We start from the raw sequence: 22,428 nt of genomic DNA, 5'->3' as shown, positions 1-22,428 counted from the left end.
TATTTTGTAGAGACTTTTTGTGTCATTGTTTTGGGTTTCGTACCAAGATATTTAATTTTAATATTCAAGTATATTGTTCAAACAAATGTCCTCGATATTTTCGACAGTATGAAATAACCCATTTGAATAATTTGGCAGGTCTAGCCGTTTTGAAGATACGGGGCAAAAAGTGCCAAAAATGGTAATTCGATTTAAAGCAAATATCGCTTATTTTTATTTCTCGAATTTTTAATTATGGTACGGTAAGTTTCAGCAATTTGCCTTAAAGCACGATGCCATGCACCCCACTAGTTATATTAATTATTTAGACACAAAACAGTACAAAGTGATCAACGCGTCACATGTAACTTGAAAAAAATAGATAGATCTAAATTATTATTCGTACGTATCTGGAAGTTCATTCAACTTGCTGTAATGAAAATTCCACTTACAACTAGTTAATTGTCATTTTACATTTACTATTGTCGAGTCAATTTTCTTTGTATCCCCAGTTGGCTCACTGCTACAAAGCCCACCAGGGTTGCCGGATGGAGTGTTGGCGCGAATTGGAAGAAGTCGCCTGTTGCGTCGCATCTGAACAAACCATGCTAATGGATTTGCGAATGAAACGTGAGGCAGCCAAAAAACAGCAAGAAGAAGTTCGAGAAGTTGTCGAATCCGAAAAGCGACTTTTATGTGAGAAATACAAGATCGGAACCAAGTGAGCAGTTCAACGTTGAACATTAGATCGATCGTCGATATAAATTAGCTAGAAGTACTCATTTTCCGTTTGAACCAAGCCGTCACATGAAGTTAAAAAAAAACGTAAACCTAGTATCAGTTATACATTATATAATAATGTCCAAATTTAATTTGTCAGTCCGTCAGACGATCGATCATCTGACAGGTTTATTAATTTTATTTCTTTAATATAGTCGGACAACAATACGTGAAACATATTTATAACAATAAATTAATAAAATATTATGGCTTTTCATTACGAACAAACACATATGCATATTAAATTTATAAAGGGTAGGGCTGGTCTAATTTGCCTTTGGAAAATTATATTGTAAAAACTAAACCAATAACAATACAACAAATACCACAATTCAAACGATCAACTATTTGACTATGTTCGGTAAAACTCCCAGCTAATTCATCATTGAGTTTTTAACTTTCTGTAGGGCAAGTTATAGCAATTGCAAAAAAATTGAAGATAAAAATTTTTACGTTTCAAAGGTATCTGAACATTTTGGCATACCTTAGAAAAAAAGGATGTATGTGTGTGCGTGTGTGTGTGTGTGTTTCGTCGACGATTTCGAGAACAGCGATCAACCGATTTGAACAATTCAAAAAACATTCGATTCGTATTGATAAGGAGACGTGCAGATTAGTTTTTGGCGAAGGCAGGTCTAACCGTTCCAAAGATGTCATTTGGCGGTCAAAAATGTTTATTAGACATGTGTACATCAAATTATCAGATATTTAATAGAGATTTTAATATTGTGTACACATTTAGTGCAATTTTTTTTGGGTTCCGCACCAAGATTTTTAATTTAAACAAATGTTCTCGATATTTTCGACAGCATGGAATAACCGATTTGTAATTAAAAAATCATTTGTCTCGTACTCGATCGCAAGGCATTTTTGCAAAAGCAATTTTGCCGTTTCGGAGGTATGGAGCGCAAAGGTTGTAAAAACGGTTATGCTGTTTTTGAGAGAACCAATCATCCGATTAGATTAATTCAAAAAACATTTTGCTTGAGTAAACGGCGTGCAAAAAATGCATTTACAAAAAATTTAATAATTTTGAAAATTTTCAAAAAAACAATATTTCAAAAAAAACTAAATTTTGAAAAATTTGAAAAAAATGATTTCTTAAAAAAAATTCTAATTTAATATTTTCAAAAATTTCCAAATTCTCAAAATATTTAAAAAAAACGTTTTTTATATTCCCAAAAATTTCAAACTTCTAAAGAAATTTCAAAATTTTGAAAAAAATTCTAAATTATCAAAAAAAAAATCATGTTTAAAAAAATGAACTCTTGTAAACGTACAAAAGTACGTATAAGTTGTTCGTTTATATAAATATAAATATGAAAATACCCTTGTCGCTCAATTTAAAAAGAACTTATAAGTTTACAGTATGTAATAAATAATCTATTTGAAATTATTCAAAACAATTATTGATTATTTTCATTCCTCGGACGTTTAATTACGGTACGGTTTGTTGCAGCACTAGTTTATACTGGTTTTCAAAAAATGTTAACCTAGTCCTTTTTACCTCATAGGGACGGCCAGGAGAAAAACAGGTCCAATGGCTTATTTCAATTTTACAGCGATTTTACAAAAATATAGCTACATTATTAAACCAATGCAAAATATAGATATTGTGGGTGCGTTTTTTACAGAAATAACACAATAAATGACTTTGAATTAGTATTACTAAAATCAGCTGAAATATTCATCAGCAAAGTTAGAATAATTATTTATTTAATTTATCTCTTGTAAAATTTATTTTTCTAAATTTACTTTTTCATCTGCTGCTTATACTTCTTACACCTTTGCGTGGGTACAGGTTCAGTTGATCCATTCTACCTCATCCAGGCGTAAGCTCTTGCAGAGGTTATATGAAAAAATTTTGAGCTTAAAATTTAAAACACCTAATATTTCAACAGTGCCAACACCGGTTTGTTAAATTTCGATTCGGTAATTTTAATGTCATAGATGCTTCCCTTTCAGGAAGAAGATTTGAAATAGACTAAATTATGTACTTCAACAGAAAAGACCAAAACTATTCAATAGGCAAAGCGTAGTATTGCATCAAGGCGACGCGCGATCCTATATAACTTTGGCCAATTATCAAGAGCTTTTAGAGCTTGAAGGGTATACAATGCCACACCCATCATATTCTTCAGAGTTCTCCTTTATCAGTTTGTTATTTGTTACGGTCACTAAAAATATTTGAATGAGATGAAATTATTTGCGAACGACACAATGCGCATTTTTTGAATGAACAACAGTGTAAACATCTATTTAATTCATGGAAACTAAATTAAATTTGATGCAATAGTTTACGTTATTTTACTAACAACGAACACAACAGGACGTAGAGTAGTTTCATAATTATACATTAAAATTAAACTATAAAAAATATCTGTTCGTTTTCATAACTATATTTCAAGATATTTTTATTTCTTATATAGGCGTTTACTTTTCTCCCGTTTTCATAACATATGGCAATCTTACATAATATATTATTTTATTTATTTTACTGATTATCAACCTATAATTAAAGATGCAAAATTTCTAAATTTACTAGTGTGTTGACGATTATATTTATTTTATGAATTTTCGTACACAATTCTGTTCATTGTCATCTATACCATCTTGTTTATTTCATAGAAGTATACAGCAAACATCAACTTCTGAAACCTTTAGAAAATGCTTCTTGTAAATGAAACAAAAACTTTTTTAAATACATTTGTAGGCATAAATTTCTAACTAATCGATATTTTGTCTTCAGAAAAGTTGTCTAAATTTTGTGATATTTTTCAAAAATTATCAAGATTTAGTATTAACTAAGTTAGAAACTATGGCAGTTTAATTATTATTAAATAATTATTTAATTTAGTACAAAGTTTACCAAGCACACTAGTTATTTTTGACTATAAAAGTTTAAATATTATATATAGATACATAGTTGAACAAAATAAAAAAATGCGCTCGTGTTCATTGTTTAAAATTTTGATGAATTTTTATAAATAAGCGTTCAGAAAACCGATAATATTTTGATATGCTATTTTACGCCATGAACTCCTTCTCAGTGCAAAATTTTATTAGCATAGTTAAAAAATAACATTTGAAAACAAAGAAACGGCCTGGTCAATGTTTTCCAAATACTAATGCACGATTCCCAGCTGATACCTTTCAAAAAGTTTCTGATTTATCAAAATCAGTCCAAAGTTTTTGATAAAAAGTTGTCAAAAATGTTGCACTTATCTGCTAACTATATAGAGAAATATAGGCTCGTAATAATAATTAATGTAAATCTTTCTCGAGTTTCGTCAAATTTAAAATTTTTGTAATCGGTGCAGCCGTTGAGAAAACGTCGACAAAAAGTCATTTTAGCACACATTCACATGCATACATATTTTTGCAATTTTGATGTCAAATGGTTCAAAATGGCTTAAAAGGTCAGATTTTTTGAAAACATCATAAACATAATCACATAATAAGTTTTCCGCAAAGTTAATAAAATTAGAAGATTACTCTAATAGTTAATATTCCAGTTGATTAGAATGAAAATAATAAAGAATTAAGATAAAAGAAAAATAATAAGTTTATTAAAAGTAACAGATAACACTAGTTTGAATATTTTTAAACATGCAGTTGTTATAATAATTGTACATTGACATTTGTGTAACTTGGTGCTAAATAATATATTAGAATATATCAACATTTTTATATTTTCTGGTAACTTTTACGCTCTTCATGTTTCAAAAAATATTTCTGAATATTATCTAAAATATGTTTTTATCTCGTTATAGTTTGGTTTTAATTGATTTTAGAGTGTATAAAGTTCTTTTCTACAAACTTTATAACATTTTATATACTTTGTTATGCGTATATACTGAATATATTATTTAAACATTGTTAATCAGCCCTGATTTTGGCAGCGCGATATAAGAAATCGAACATAATTTCAAACAAGGACATGTCATATTTTTACAATTACATGAACGCTCTCCAAACATTTTCTTCTTTTTTTTAATTACAATCTGACACAGTTAGGACATTTAGTAATTGTTTTGACTTTTTATTATATGTATCTTAAACGGATGGCAACCCAATAGTTGTCTAACCCCCAGGTTTGACTAATTATCTATAATCAATATAATTGCTCACATGTTTATTGTATATATGCAACTATACACACAAGAGGCGATTTTCACTTGAGGCTATATTTGAGATCTATAACCTCAAGTGGAAATTCATCAAAGTTGCGGTAGCGGGAATCGAACCAGTGAACCCGGGACTAGTTGATGCTGGGCCACGTTCTAACTGCCGTCGCCACCGCTGGCCCGTTCTCCTAATATTTATGCAATACTTTCAGTTAAAATCGAAGAAATATTACTACTATTATATTATCGCATTTTCGACAGTATGGAATAACCGATTTGAATAATTTAAAAAAAATTTCGGTCCGTATTGATAAGGAGGCGTGCTGATTAGTTTTTGGCGAAGGCAGGCCTAGCCGTTCTAAAGTTACGGGGCAAAAAGTTCCAAAAACTGTAAAGGGAAGTCCCCGAGTGGCGGACAACTATACCCACCAGAGGCGATTTTCACTTGAGGCTACATTTGAGATCTACAACGTCAAGTGGAAATTTGACATCAAAGTTGCCTGATGTCGGGCTACGGCGTTAGCGGGAATCGATCCAGCGAACCCGGGACTAGTTGGTGCTGGGCCACGTTCTAACCGCCATCGCCACCGCTGGCCCACCCTACAAATATTTATGCAATATTTTCGGTTAAAATTGAAGAAATATTACTCAATCACAAGGCAATCACATTAAATATAATAATTTATTTCCTCACTTTCATGTTCCACTTATAAAGTCCAGTATTTTTACCATAATCATTCGCCAATTTCTGTTATTTTCTGTATTTCTGATTTCGACTGCACAGACATTTCTCAGTCAAATATATCGTCATATACGCCAACTTATATAAATCTGCAAACTAATCAAACATAATAGTAGAAGAGCCAGTGAACTATTTGACTAACCTGTTTTCACAAAGCCAGAAATTTTTTTAATGATAATTTATTATCGGCCCATTAAGAAAATACCATTCTGGCAGTCATTCCGCGGTTGCGTCATCATCCCTTCAATTTGTGAAAATGTAAAAAAAAATTTTTTTATAACTTGCTCGCACAAGGCTCAAATTTTGAGGGTGTCTTCTTTTAACTGTTCAGAAAGCATATGTAAAAAGCCAGCCCATTCTGACGGTTGCAAGGGTCTGCCAGAAGAGTACATAATAGTCATGACGCGCAAGGGTGTGGGCGCATTGCCATACATAATTGACTAATACCCTTGTATTTGAATAATTTATACGCCATTTTAAAGGTCATTTTGAAAACATCCGTTATACCAAACTTCAACTTTGTATCTCACCTTATGGCCGAGATATCATTGAAAATATGCCAAAGTGGCCCCTTTTTCAAACTCAATTTTTGGCGTAACCATAAAAGATATCGAAAAAAAAATTACGTGATTCTACTCATATTGGCTTAAACCACATAATGTATAGTAATATATGCTAAATAATCCTTTATTATTAGCTAAAAAGGATAAAATAATTTTTCAATTAATGTTTTCGGATAGTGCGTTTTGTTCAATTACTTTATTATTAGCGTTATTTAAAAGCTTATTGTTTTCTCTTTTAGTACTGCAAATATGGTTTAAATCAAATTTGTGGAACACTTTGAAAAATTGAAGAAACCAGAACCAGTACACCCGCGCGTAACGCTAATAGTAGCCCGTATAGAATTCGTTCGGTCGGATGTGCGATGCGTTACGCGCGGGTGTACTGGTTCTGGTTTCTTCAATTTTTCAAAGTGTTCCACAAATTTGATTTAAACCATATTTGCAGTACTAAAAGAGAAAACAATAAGCTTTTAAATAACGCTAATAATAAAGTAATTGAACAAAACGCACTATCCGAAAACATTAATTGAAAAATTATTTTATCCTTTTTAGCTAATAATAAAAGATTATTTAGCATATATTACTATACATTATGTGGCTTAAGCCAATATGAGTAGAATCACGTAATTTTTTTTTCGATATCTTTTATGGTTACGCCAAAAATTGAGTTTGAAAAAGGGGCCACTTTGGCATATTTTCAATGATATCTCGGCCATAAGGTGAGATACAAAGTTGAAGTTTGGTATAACGGATGTTTTCAAAATGACCTTTAAAATGGCGTATAAATTATTCAAATACAAGGGTATTAGTCAATTATGTATGGCAATGCGCCCACACTCTTGCGCGTCATGACTATTATGTACTCTTCTGGCAGACCCTTGCAACCGTCAGAATGGGCTGGCTTTTTACATATGCTTTCTGAACAGTTAAAAGAAGACACCCTCAAAATTTGAGCCTTGTGCGAGCAAGTTATAAAAAAATTTTTTTTTACATTTTCACAAATTGAAGGGATGATGACGCAACCGCGGAATGACTGCCAGAATGGTATTTTCTTAATGGGCCGATAATAAAATATCATTAAAAAAATTTCTGGCTTTGTGAAAACAGGTTAGTCAAATAGTTCACTGGCTCTTAGACTATAAGATATTTGATACAAAACAAATATAATATACGAAGTATGCATTAATATAATGTTTTATATGGCATATGCTCAAGTGAAATTCCATTAACTTTACGCGTAATAATAATGTATGGCTGTTTAGTTAAATATGTTAAATGAATTTAAAACTATAATTTTACATACATGAAATTTTACATACATATTTTAAACATCGATGTTGAAGGAATGCTGTGGGTGATGAAAATGAGTTAAAAACAATTTTGAAACAAACGGAAAACTAGAATAAATTCTTTGAAAAGTAATTATGCATAGCTAAACAGTAAATAAACTATAGGTAACAAGCAAGTACATCTTTGAGTTAACCCGCCTGTATTGCTTTAAGTGCACCTATGCTATAGGCCACCAGCAAAATAGATCCGCGAGGAGCTGATGCTGAATAAGGCGGATATATTCTTTGAAAGTCTTGCAATATAGACGATTTAGCTTAGAACGGTTTATCCAACTGAAAAGTAAAACTGAAAATTACATTTGATACACTGTTTATTATTGCTACAAAAAATGTTATATATGTTCAGAAAAAGTACAAAATAATTTATTATTGTAGGAATATGTTTTATTTGTTATCTGGTTCTTTTAACTTCAGAGGCAGGTCAAAAACTGACCGGAAGACAAAAATGACTACAATTTTTAACTTTTCCCAGGGTAAGTTATAGTTATAGCAAAAAATCGATAATGATCATTTTTATATTTTTTCACGATTCAGATGTTTCTGAACTTTTTGGCATACCTTATGGATGCATATGTGTGTGTGTTCGGATACAAATTTTGTCGACGATTTCGGGAACACCGTTCAACCGATTTGAATAATTCACAAATCATTCGATTACTATTGATAAAGAGACGTGCTGATTAGTTTTTGGCTAGGGCAGGTCCAGCCGTTTCAAAGATACGCGACGAAAAGTGACAAAGACGATAACTTAGTTTTTAGGAGAACGTGGCGTCCGATTTTAATAACTCAAAAAACATTGTAATTGTATTGGCAAAATTAAGATTTGGTTAAATTTTTGGGAAGGCAGTTCTAGCGGTTTCGGATATTAAGTAAAAAAAGTAAAAAACATCCATTTGGCGGTCAAAACTGATCATGAGACATATGCACATCAAATTATTAGGTATTTTATAAAGATTTTAATAATAAGTGTAAATTTTGTTTACATTTCTATCTTTGATATGCAGCTAAAACAGCGCGATTGCTTTGAAAAAAATTCAAAATTTTCAAAATATTTCAGAAAATAAATAATTTTTTTTCAAAAATTTTTTTTTTTTCAAAAATCATTTTTTTTCAAAGTTTATTAAAAAATTTAATTTATTAAAAAAATGGTACGTAAAGTTCCAGCAATTTGTCTTAAGACATGATGCCATACACCACTTGTCAACTTCCCGTAGGGTAGTTATAGTAATGGGCCGAAAATCGAAAATGAAAATTTGTGCATTTCTCGACGTTTTGAAGGTTTCTGAACATTTTGGCATACCTCAGAAAAAATTGATGTGTGTGTGTGTTAGCAAGATGCGCTGATTAGATTTTGACAAGGGCAGGTCCAGCCGTTACGGAGATATGGAGCAAAGAGAGCAGAAAATAGAAATCGAGTTTTTGAGAGAACGGATCATCCGATTTGTATGATCCAAAAAATATTCAACAAACATTCAGTTCGACGAGGAAAAGCGGTTATTAGTTTTTGGCAAAGAAAGTTGTGGTTTCAACAAAATAATTGCTTTTGGAAAAAAAAAATTGTTTCTATTTTTTTTTTCAAAAAATATTTTTGTAATATTGGATTAAAAATTCAAAAATTACTCAGGCTAAGCACAGTCTAAGCGCCACTCTGGTACAAATGTTTACCCAAGTACGTTTAGACTGTTTATGTACGGAGCAATTTTCCAATTTTGTGAAAACTATTGAAAAATGTGAAAATGCCGCCAAGCTAAGCACAGTATAAGTGAAAATGTTGCACAGAATTGTTTGCAAATGCGTTTAGACTGAGACTATACGGGAGCACTTTTTCAATTTTGTGTAAATTAGGCAACTATTTTTTTTTAATTAAATTCGAAATGAAATGACGATTGTTAATGTTCTGGAGATAAATTGATTTATGATTTACATTTGATTTGCTCAGATATAACAAGATAGTAAAAATAATGAAAGTTACAGTATTTGTAGAAATATATTTGAAAACATTTAAAATTTCCGAATTTAGCTCGAATTAAGCTCATACTACTGAATCGATTTTGAAAAATCAAAAACTGTTTGAAAGATATTAGTTGGGAATGATACTGATTAGTTTTAGGTGAAAATCTACCGAGACGTTTTCTTGTAATTAACTGCTGAAAAAAATTTAAGCCGATTTTCATGAAACTTTTTCTTGGCGATATATACCATGGTATTATAGAACTTATTGAAATATTACGGCCTTACGACATGTAGTTTAATTAAAATAATGAGCAGTTTTTTTGACGTTAGCTAAAATTAAAATTAGACGATTTACTTACAAGGAGAACCCGCGCATTGCTCGTCTGGGATTTTGATCAAATTTGGTACAATGGTAAATTTCATGCCCAAACTGACTCTGGTGAAATATTAGAGGCCTATGAAAAGCGGTTTAATTATAAAAATTAATTAAAGTTTGCATTTAAGCAGCGCACTGTACAGCATCTGTACACATAGCATGGAGCGTTCTTATCAGCGGGAGATTGTCCGAGTGGAAACGTCGGATAAACATATTTATAACTGCATGGGTAAATTATATTAAAATTAATTCAAATTTTAAATTGATTTTATATTTTTCGTTAAATTCTATAATTAAGTCCCCTTTAACGCGTATATAAATTTAATGTGATATCAGAAAAATTGATGTAAAACATTATAATTTCATATTAATAACAACAATAATAAGAGTGCAAAAAATATAATTTCTTTGCATATAAACGCAAAAGTATCATTGTATCGAAGTAAAATAGTGATTTACCAGAAATATTTGACGATTAAAAATAATTACCTATTTACGAAAGTGACGACTTTCAATAGAAGTATTCAATTTTTCATTAAACGACTTTAATTTAGAATTGAAAATATAACTTTAATAGAAATACCTAATGAATATAAATTAGTACTTATTTTCAACAAAAGTATCAAATTTTTAATATAGAAACGAAAATATAATAATTTTTATAGAAATACTCAATGACTATAAATTTGTATTTATTTTTTTATAAAAAAGTAGCGACTTTTAAAGTAAATTACGCTATATTGTTTCAAAATAGTTATTGCAATTTTTTTCAAATTAATTACAAAAAATATACAATTATAATAAGAATAAAAACTATATAAAAGATTTTAACATCGCGTATAATATGTAATGAAGGCTTACAAAACTAATAAATATTGAGAATAGACAGAACAAAATAAAATTTAACATTACCATAATCACTTCTATTATCATTGAATAAACAATATAAAAATTAAATTTTATAATATTGTAGGGTATGGTATCTTTCGAAGCATTCAACCTACATTTAAACTAGGCTTTTGTTCAATTGCGTTAGTTATAATACTGATTATGAATGATATTCGAAACTAACAATATGCAAAAGAAATAATTGTGTTAAGAAATCTTTAGAATTATTTTATTATTATCCTATGTTGTGGCAATCCCAACGCTGCCAGCAATTAATGTTGTGCACCCCTAGGCTAACAACAATTTATGTTGAGGCCGTCACCAACAGTTATGTTGCGTCCAACGATGTCAACAATTAAAATTTAAGTTCTTCTGCTGCTAAGCTTTCACTGTGTAATATTTAATTAAACATCTGAAGACATTTATTAGTTTTTATTTAATTCATTATTTGGTTACACTTATTACACAATTGATATTTTGAATAAGAGTGATGTGAACTGTTTGGCAAGTAAGCTATGAATGACCACATATTCTCCCGTCTTCCGACTTTTTATAATCTCCGATGGTGACGCAATTATCCTTCCAGAAAAATACGTTAAAATGACTCACTCCTATTTACTTTAGACGTAGTTTTGTGATTTGTTATCGAAGAAAACCGTTACAGGCTTGTATACAATGTTGCTTATCTGCAATACTTTGTTGCGTACAATATTGCAAGCTTAGTCATACCAATTGCGTTATTCATATTGACTATTACATCGAATTTATAATATTATTTATAACTATTGTAAAGGGTGAATACCACAACACCTCACCCGCCGAAAAAACGCGCGCCCTCGTGCGTTCACAAAAGAAAGCATTTCGGGTGCTTCAAAAAAAATGTTTGTGCTCATGCTATTACATTGTACAGATTTCTTATAATTATTTGTTTGGATATAATTAATATAATGCTGAAGTTCATATAATATTTCAAATACATTTTTTCTCTTCATGAAATTTCGAAAAATTTAAAAAAAAATGTTAATTAAAAAAAAATTCTCAAAAGTTGTGTTTATTGTAGAGCAATATCATGAATTTACAATTAAGCATAATTTTATTTCAATAATAATATTTTTCAAAATTTCATGATTACAGTTGAGTTATATAACATCTTTATAATATTTCAAAATATGACATTTCATTGATTAATAATAATGTAAACAGTTTTACAATAATTATCATGACTTATAATATAACAATGCTCTTTTTTTTTCTTAAAAAAAAACTTTGATTTCATTTACATTATAAATTTCAATATTTGTGAAAAAAGTTTGAGAATCTTTGGTTGTGACAATTTTATTTTAATTCATTTGTTTTTTATCTCTTTCTAACATTTAATTCATTTTTTCTTTGTAACTTAACTTGTTGTCTTTTTTGACAATTTGAATTTTTATTTCATTTTTTGGTTTTGTAAATTTCAATTCGCAAAAAAAAAATCGTTGTCAGTTGGCATGTCCTTTTTCGTCGATCGGTATGATCCGTCCTGTAAAATTTGTCTTAACAACTCTGTATGCATCTTTAAATAGAGGCATCAGTTTTTTGGATTTACTTGCATAAGGATTTTTGTCTGTTATTAATTCTAAATCGTCGTTTTTAAATGTTCGTTGTGGTTTTACGTATTTGTCGTAGTTCTTTGATTTGGTTTGTTGATAACGATGTTTGTTAGTAGTTGTGACTCTAACTACCTCTGGTTCTTCAACTTTTTTGATCGTTTTGTTTGTTTGAAATTCTGAACGTTTATTTGTAAAAACTTTGTCTGATTGCATTTTGTGCGTTTGTACAATTTGTGGGTCGTTTAAAATTTTGTCTTTCTGTTCTCTTTCGTTATTTGATGTTGTTAAATTTAGATCGTTTTTGTCATGTCTTTCTTTGGTTTCATCTTTGTCTTTTACTTGCTCTTTGATTGATTTTGTACAAAATGTATTATTTGCAATTTGTAACAAAACATTTTTGTTTTTGAAATTTATTTCCTGTTTGTTGGTTTTGTTTATTGAAAATGAACTGAAAATTTGTGATTGTAGTTCACGTACTGTAATAGTTTCGTTGTCTGATGTTGTTGGTTTTGGGTCTTGGGTTTGGGAATTTGTGGTTTGTTGGTTTTCGTCACAGTTTGACATTCCGTGGGTATGTGCGTTTGATGCATTTTCTGCATGTGTGTGCGAATAGTTGCACTCTTGTGTGTGTTTGTTGGTAGGGGTAATAAAAGTTTTTGACATGTTAAAATTATTTCGATTTGTATTGAAATTTCTTCGATTTGGATTTTTACATTCAAAAATTAAATGTCCTTGTTTCTTGCAATAATTACAAAATTTTTGGTTATTGTTATTTGAATTAGGGTTATTCTTTTTATTTAAGAAACATTGTGGAGCAATATGACCACGTTTTTTGCAAATGTAACATGTTATATTATTATTTTGATTATTTCTGATATTTGACGAATTTTGACAAGCTTCTTCTTGCAAAGCGAAGTCAATAGCATCTTTAATATCAGAAAATCGACAACATTTTACTAAAGTTTTTAACGGTTCTCTTAAGCCATTTTCAAAAACTTTTACACTCATTTCTACGTATGTCACTTGTGTAATGTTCGCTGCGTCTTGTCCTATTGAATTTATATTTGAATAATAAATTTGTCGCAAAATTTCTTCTATTCTGTTTCCAAAACTTTTTACTGTTTCGTTGTATTTTCGTTTTAAATTGTTTAATTCAATTAATAAACTAGCAATTGGTCGTTTAACAACATATTCTTTAATCAAATACCATTTTAAATCATCCCACGTTTCAAAATTAATAAATTGGATCTTTGCAAAAATTTGTGGGTCTAATTTTAATTTTATAACTGTAAGCAATTTTTCCGCTTCTGATGGACTCAAATCCACCGATAATGCATCACAAGCTGTTATGAATGAAGGAAGATTTGAAGGTTCCCCATTGAAATTCGGAATTAAAGCAATAGCAGTTTGAATATTTAATTTACCTTCGCGCGACATATCTACTGGTTCATTCATTTTTGAAAAATATGTGTAAACTATTGAAACAGAAGCGCAAAAATTTACAAAAATATATTAAAAATAAGCTTACTGACAATGAGTTGTAATCATTTCTTAATTTAATATCCTTTTGGTTCACTCGAATTCACAATCACTTAAACTTTTGTAACCTTGAACAATGATTTGTATCACTTTTTCATAACACTTTTTATTTTATTTTTCACCTTTGATTTTCCACTTGTAAATATAACACTTTGAACTTCTTGATTCTTCTTTCTTGATTTATATTATCTTCTTTCTCTTTCTTTGTTTCTTGATTATTAATTTGATATTCTCGTTTCTTCTTGTTACGATTTTTCTCTTTTCTTACTTCTTGATTTTTGGAGTCCTCACTTTGTAATTTCAATAATATTCCCACTTCCAGTAAAGCTTTTTACCTTTTCTTGAATCTAATTATTGCTATATTTCGGCGTATTTTCTCAAATATCCGGTTTCCAAATATGCAATAATTCTATGTTCAAAACATGTTATGGTAAATAATTTAGCATTTTTAAAAAAAAAAATTCGCAGAATCCCACACTGCCACCAAATTAATGTTGTGGCAATCCCAACGCTGCCAGCAATTAATGTTGTGCACCCCTGGGCGCAACAGTTATGTTGCGTCCATGGCCGGTAATCTCCGAACAAATGAAGATTACCGTCATAGATAAACAAGTATAATAGATCGCTATGTCTGGCGGTTTGACGTTACCTCGATTGAAATACAAATTTTTAAAAATAGATGGCAGCACATGTATAATATTTTAATTACCCCTGGTTCTGCTTCTTAATTTGTACGTATCGTATACATCCCCAAAAACCTGAATAATTTTTAATATTGGAAATAATAACAAATCATACGAAATACAAAATATATATTTTCAAAGATATTACATATGTTTAAAGAACAATTAAAATTATGTTTATATTAACAATTATAATTACAGTTATGGAATGTTTGAAAATATAATAATTATTATACATAATTATAAAAGTATTATAATTTCACAATTATGCTTAAATAATATTTCAAAAACTAAATATCTAAGTGAAGAAAATCACAGAAGTATTTAACTAAACTAAGCACAAATAACTGACTAATATTAATTACAATGACTAATATTAATATATTAAAATCTTAAAAACTAAGAAGAAATTACAAGCACAGAAGTACGCAATGAAATTACAAATTTAGAAAGAATGACAAATACAAAAATTTAAAGGGTTAAGAAAAAAACAAATAATTTGTTAAGAAGTACAAATACTTCACAAACAAAAAAGTCCTAAAAACATAAAATATATATATTGATATCAAAATTGAGAGAAATTCAAATTCCTAGGATTAAAACTCATTTACGAGACATTGTTCTTTATTAATTCTGCATGTAATAGTTATTTCGCTATCTAATGAATTAATAGTAAAGTTGCATTTAACAAAACCTTTGAATAGTTTCTGTACGAGTGTTTTATAACATTACATTTAGCCATGTTCCATCATGAAAACATTATCATTGAAATTGCCATAAAAGATCAACAAAGTGTTTACAATGAACAGAATAATGTTTTATGCACATACAATTGTTTATGAATCAAAAGATAAAAGCAATATTTTTGATTCTTAAGGTCGGTAACAAATATATCTTGAATTTAAACATTATATTGGGATGTTACACAAGTTTTATTTGAAGAATATTATAACACTAATCTTCAATCAAAATACATTAAAATGTTATGTATGGTATAGACTCTCTTTATAAGTGTTTACATTTGCTAATGTAATAGATAATCTTATTAAATATAACAATGAACTTACGTTGATGAACATTTAAACCATACTAGCTGAATAACTGTTTTGCAACTTCAACAATATGAGATCCAATCCAATCATATAACAATTCCGAAGATAATGGTATTTCATCAAACATCAAAACACAGTATCTGCTACAAATACTTTTTAAAAGAAATAGCTGAACCTAATGTTTTAAATAGACACTCATAAATACCGCTATACACTTGTATCTCTGAATGCAACTTTCTCAATGTTTGAGGACATGGCAAAATAAATATTTGTCTCCAAAAATAGTAGACCTTTGGAGACTTTTTGTACGACTTATTCCTTAAATTATTGCATTGTTTATGAATCCTTCTTGTCATTACATATTGCATTCCTTAGTTGTCAAAAGTACTCCTGCGCTTTGTTCGTGCATTTTGCAGCAATTTGCAGGTACCCCCAAGACACCTATTCAATATAATAACATGTTGACATATCTTGATTATATATAATTATTGCTGCAATTATTATTAAAAAATACCTTTGCGGAAACTTGTATTGGAATAGCTAAATATTTTAACCCGCACTTGACACTTTTTTGGGTACTATAAAAACACTTTGCCATATTAAATTTCACAAATGTTCACTTAAACAAAATTAATTAATTAGAAACAACACGAGTTCAAAAAGTTAGGTTATTCGTACAGCCATACAGCGATCAAATACTTGACAGCCACTTGCATGAACCACGAACAATTTGTAGTTGAAATTGAGTGCATGTTTGCGCCGCATCTGTCTAGGTTGTCGGACCTGTAAAAGGTTTGTTTTTCTACTTGGACAACACGTTTCAAATTGAGGCAATCGGGCAATTCTGACTCATAAAAAGGCCGATGCAGGCAATAGTTTTGCCATCCATTCAAATCAATTCATTCCGCGCCTTTCATTCGTTCAGTTACTTTCAGTTCCTTACAGTGTTCGAGTTGATTTATTCCGTGGTTTTCATTCATTTTGGTTTAATTCATTCATTCAGTTACTTGCAATCAATACATTCAGTTCCTTTCAGTGTTTGTTATCAGTTCAATATTATCAGTGGATTAAATTTCTATTGTGTGTCAAGTCAACAGTTATTTTTATTTGTCAGTGTATTCGAATTTCTTTTCAACCTATCCAACCGACTACGCTGATGTTTCCAGATCCAACCAAATAGCTGCCGCGGCTTGGACTTCCAAAACAGATAACATTTTCATACAATATTAATTAGTGTTCATTTTTGTTTTTTCATTTATATAAAATTTATATAGAATATATTTTAGTTTATTATTGATTACGGAGTAAGAAGAATTTTATTTTTAATTTATATTTGTTTACCATTGGTTTTTGTTTTCTGAATACATTTAATTTTTTTATTTTTCCTCGAAGTATAAAATACTTCGAAAGGGGTTGAGAAACCCCCCAACATCAACATTTGGTCCTTTCGAGCCGGATCCTAATTATTATTAGGATTAATTGGGTGTATACAGAAAACAAAAATATATATAATGGCGCCTAAAATCGATATTGGTGCAGAAATTGCACGTCTAACCGCCAAGAGAGAGATGTACTTTTCAATTGTGCAAGAAACGTACGATCTATCGCAACAGATTGATGTATCTTCAAATAAGACACAATTTCTTGAAAATTTATATATTACTGAAAATGCTCGTGAACAATTTATTCAATTGTGCGATGAAATAAACAAATTAAAATATTTAGATAATCCTAGTTTCATTCCGGAATATTCCGCAATAAAGGCCCTTGAAACGATGTATGCCAAAATAAAACACGCTGAGAAATTATTAGATAATAAAAATGCGCATAGTTCTTCAATTAAAGACATAGTACCCAAACAACATTTACCGTCCATTGAAGTACCTAAATTCTCAGGAGATATTCAACAATGGCCATTATTTTATGAAACATTCAATTCACTAATTCATGAAAATACCGAGTTAGATAATGTTTCAAAATTTCATTTTTTAAAAGGAGCGTTACAGGGTCCGGTTTTAAAAATATTTCATTCTATACTACCGACCGCAAATAATTATCAAATTCTTTGGGAAGCGCTCACAAAAAAATACGAAAATAAACGGTACTTAGCCACCAATTATTTCAAACAACTATTGTCATTCAAAACCATTTCATCTGGACAAATAAATTCATTCCTTGAAAAATTCAATACCGCGGTGCAAGCGCTCTCCCAATTGAATATTCCCGACGCCTATGATTTCCTTATTACGTCACTGGCATTCTCGAAACTCGATCCGTTTTTACAAGAAAAATTCGAGCATTTTTATCAAGATGAGTTTCCCAAATACCAAGACCTCCTGCATTTTCTTCAAAAGTCACAACAGGCAAAAAATCAAGTATATGGTATGACCAACAATTTCACTAATGACAAACCCAATTACAAAAACACTAAAATTAGCCGGTCATTTTTGTTAAAAGATAAATATGATAACAAATGCTTTGTGTGTCGGGAACAACACAGAGTGTTTACTTGTTCGAAATTTCTATCATTGAATATACCTGATCGGCGATCCCTTATTCAAAAATTAAACTTATGTGACAATTGTTTGGGTCATAAGATAACGACTACATGTCGATCGAATAAAACCTGTTTATTATGTAACGAAAGACATCACTCGTTATTGCATACTGGCAGCAATTTTGCGAGTACGGATCAAAATAATCTTTCTAATTCCAAATCAAATAGTACGGTTTTATGCGCATTTAATCAAAACAAAATCGCACATCATATTACCATATTACCGACAGCAGTAGTAAAAGTTACTACTAGAAAAGAAAACATTTTATTACGTACAATTATTGATTCGGGAAGCGATAGAAATTTTGTGACATTAACTTGGTGCAAAAAGGCTGATTTACAAATTCTTCCAATATCAACCCAAGTGATCGGGTTAGGCAATTCGTCACATAAAGTTATTGGATTAATTAATTTCACTTTGAAATCTTTAATTGATTCTTATCAGTTATCGGTCTGTGCATACGTAGTACACGAAATAGTGGGAAAGCAACCACAAATTACCATTCCGATTTCATCCATCAAAACATTTCTGAATTATCCTTTAGCGGATCCTAACTTTCATACACCCCAGGAGGTCGACGGAATTTTGGGTTGCGATGTTTTTGGCGAAATTCTTGGCACTAATCAGGTTAAAAATGATAAAGGATTACCTGTGGCCCTAGAAACCCGGTTGGGTTATCTAATATTAGGTTCCATTCCTGATTTATTTGAAAATACCGGCACTTCTACTAATTTATGTAATGTTTCAGTTTCAGATTTTCATTTACAAATGAATAAATTCTTACAATTAGAAGACATTCCCGAAATAATCCCCTCTTCTAACGATGATTTATGCGAAAACCATTTTACTACAACTACTACGCGATCTCCAGATGGACGATATGTAGTAGCGCTGCCTTTTAAAAGTGAAGGCAGAAATTTATACAAATCATTTCATTTAGCCTTAAAGCGATACCAAATGCTTGAAAATAAATTTTTGAAATATCCCGAATTTCATAAAAAATATGCCGCCGTTATAGAAGATTACCTGACTCAAAACCAATTATCCTTTGTCGATTATTGTCCGGTAGATCAGGAAGTCGATGATTTTATTAAAATAAAAAATGGATATTATATTCCTCATTTCGCAGTCGAAAAAGAAAGTTCCTCCACGCCTTTACGCGTTGTGTTTGATGCATCTGCGAAAAATTCAGAATTCACTTCCTTGAACGAAATTTTGCATGTTGGTCCTAAATTACAAACCGACATTTGTTCAATCCTTCTAAATTTTCGTTTCGGGCCTATAGCATTAACAGCTGATATCAAACAAATGTATCGTAATATTTGGGTTCGTAAACAAGATAGAAAATATCAAAAAATCTTATGGAGACCGTTTCCCGATGCACCCATTGGCATCTATGAATTAAATACCGTAACTTTTGGTCTATCATCATCTCCCTTTCAAGCTATCAGAACCATCAAACAACTATCCCGAGACGAATGTTCCAAATATTCTCAATCTATTTCTAGAATTCTTGAGAACGATGTCTATATTGATGATGTGGTTACAAGTATCGACTCCTTGGATAGCGCTAAAACCATTTGCGAGGGTTTGCAGACTGTATTATCGTCTGGTGGTTTTGAATTAAAAAAGTGGGAATCTAATAATTCTAATCTGCGTAAACTTTTTTCTGATTCTGATGTACAAAATAAACATTTCTCTAAATCGGATTTTCAAATGGAATCTTCTACAAAGGTATTGGGATTAAAATGGGATCCCTTATCAGATAATTTTTCATTCGAAATAAAGCTTACGTGGAGAAAATGGACAAAGAGACAACTTCTTTCAGTAATAGCGCGAATCTGGGATCCTCTGGGTTTCCTAACTCCGATAGTTGTTAAGATAAAAATATTATTGAAAAAAATTTGGACATTAAAAATCGATTGGGATGAGGAATTACCATCATTTATTATTACATCATGGTTAGCCGTATATTCCGAATTAGAGCATCTTAATAACTATCAGATTCCGCGTTATCTCGAAACATCAAAACAAAACAAATGTTCATTATTTGGTTTCGCGGATAGTTCAGAGCAAGCGTATGGAGCGGTAGTTTATATTAAATCTCTTGGCAATCCGAATTTCTTGTTGATTTCAAAATCGCGTGTAACACCGATTAAAAACCAAACATTAGCCAGGCTTGAACTTTGTGCCTGTCATTTACTGTCAAAACTTCTGAATTTTATATTAACGAATAACCAACATAGTATAGATTTTGATTCTATTTACTGTTTTTCCGATTCTATGATTGTCCTTCACTGGTTAGCAGGACCGGCTACTCGTTGGAAAACATTTGTAGCCAATAGGGTAACAAAAATACGGGATCTCATTCCTAATGCACAATGGCTTCACATTCCTTCTAATCAAAATGCAGCCGATTGTGTTTCTCGAGGTCTTCGACCTAAGGATTTTATCCAACATAAGAATTGGTTGTTTGGGCCGGATTGGTTGAATGGTCCTATATCAACTTGGCCTGCAAAAACGGTTGAACCTTCCGGAGATATTGATCAAGAAAGAAAAGCTAACGCTCTAATAGTAAAGAGTGTCATACCACCGATCAATCCTTTATATGAATTAACGCAAAAATTTTCTAATTGGTGCAAACTTGTAAGAATTTTCGCTTATATATTGAAGTTTTGTAAAATTATAACAAATCGAAACCGACTTTTGACTTCAGATTTGAAACAAGCCGAGGTTATTATTATTCGTTTAGTCCAAGAACATCATTTTCCCGAAGAATTCAAACTATTAACGAACGGAAAGTCTTGTTCGAAGAAGTTTTGCCGACTAAATGTGGTTTTGGATTCTAATAATTGTTTACGCGTTAAAGGTAGATTAAGATTAACAACTAATAACAATCCACTTCTTTTGCCAAAAAAAGACCAAGTAGTAAATTGTCTCATAGATTACTACCATATTAATAATTTACATACTGGATCAAACTTAGTATTATCTTTATTGAGGCAAAAATATTGGATCTTGTCGGCTCGTGCAATAATTCGCAATCGTCTTAACAAGTGTATAACTTGTTTTCGACAGAATCCGAAACCCATTTTTCCATTCATGGGCGACTTACCAGTACCGCGCATAACAGCCAGTAGAGCTTTCCTTAACGTCGGCGTTGATTATGCAGGCCCCTTCAATATCTCCATGAGTCGTCACAGAGGCGCTCGAACCTACAAGGCTTATATATGCTTGTTCATCTGTTTAGCCACTAAGGCGATACATCTCGAATTAGCTTCAGATTTAACAAGCGATACATTTTTAGATTGCTTGAAACGATTCCTAGCCCGGCGTGGTCCTATTAAATGTATTTACTCCGATTGTGGAACCAATTTTATAGGAGCCAAAAATACTCTTGATTCCTTATTCCTTCTCCTAAATTCCGAAGAGTATAAAAAGCGTTTCAATGAATTATTGGTTTTACATGACATTGAATGGAAATTTAATCCACCGTTTGCCCCACATTTTGGAGGTATATGGGAGGCGAATATTAAATCAGTGAAGACCCATTTGTTTAAAGTTATAGGGTTGCAAATTTTATCCTACGAAGAGTTTAATACAGTCCTCAATCAAATCGAAGCCTTACTGAATTCAAGACCGTTATGTTGGCTGAGCAATGATCCATCGGATCCTCAACCTCTTACGCCTGCGCACTTCTTAATGCAAGAGCCTCTGTCGGATTTGCCCGTTGACTATGAAAACTTGAATTTGACTAAAAGAAAACAATTGCTAGATCATATTGTCGCTTCTTACTGGAAGCGATGGAATGTGGAATATCTGACCGAGCTACAGGTCCGACAGAAATGGAATACAGTCACTAATCCTATTAAAAAGGGTGATTTGGTAGTTGTAAAACAAGAGAATGCGCGTCCGCTCCATTGGGGGTTGGGAAGAGTTGAAGAGGTTTTTCCGGGCTCCGATGGAGTGGTTCGAGTAGCATTGGTAAAAACGGGAAATACCCTAATCAAGCGGCCTGTTGTCAAACTATGCCCCCTACCTATTCAATAGTTTATATCTGAATTATTCATTTCAAAAAAAAAAAACTTTTCTATCTCATGATATATTTGCTTCTATATATAGTTTTGCCAAATTTTCAATCTTCAGGGCGATGAGAACACCCCTCATAGTCTCTGGAAGATTCTTGTAAATGTCCAAAAAATCTAGACCCTGGCGCGAAAATAAAACTTCCGCAATCTAGATCGTGT

At 31.1% G+C, this 22,428-nt stretch overlaps 1 protein-coding gene across 1 annotated transcript; it reads left to right on the top strand.

The window, feature by feature from the left end:
* The first annotated feature begins 527 nt into the window (after positions 1 to 527).
* On the top strand, positions 528 to 22,231 carry LOC113375713. The gene is made up of 2 exons (XM_026615658.1): positions 528 to 675; positions 19,311 to 22,231. Exons 1-2 carry the CDS (start codon positions 528 to 530, stop codon positions 22,229 to 22,231), a joined length of 3,069 nt encoding a protein of 1,022 aa, XP_026471443.1.
* Positions 22,232 to 22,428: the final 197 nt, after the last annotated feature.

The sequence above is a fragment of the Ctenocephalides felis genome, unplaced genomic scaffold, assembly GCF_003426905.1.
Source record: "Ctenocephalides felis isolate EL2017-DRISC unplaced genomic scaffold, ASM342690v1 CF-g0.4_SCAFFOLD_01886, whole genome shotgun sequence".
NCBI classification, from domain to species: Eukaryota; Metazoa; Arthropoda; class Insecta; order Siphonaptera; family Pulicidae; genus Ctenocephalides; species Ctenocephalides felis.
The sequence above is the reverse complement of the archived record's forward strand: the minus strand, read 5'-3'. Positions and strand labels throughout refer to the sequence as shown.

Excerpts from the sequence above, each read along its gene's own strand:
- LOC113375713 (XM_026615658.1), top strand. The coding sequence starts at position 528 with ATGGAGTGTTGGCGCGAATTGGAAGAAGTCGCCTGTTGCGTCGCATCT. Across the intron at positions 676-19,310 it reads ATCCGAAAAGCGACTTTTAT|TCGAAAAAGAAAGTTCCTCC; the intron begins GTGAGAAATACA and ends CTCATTTCGCAG.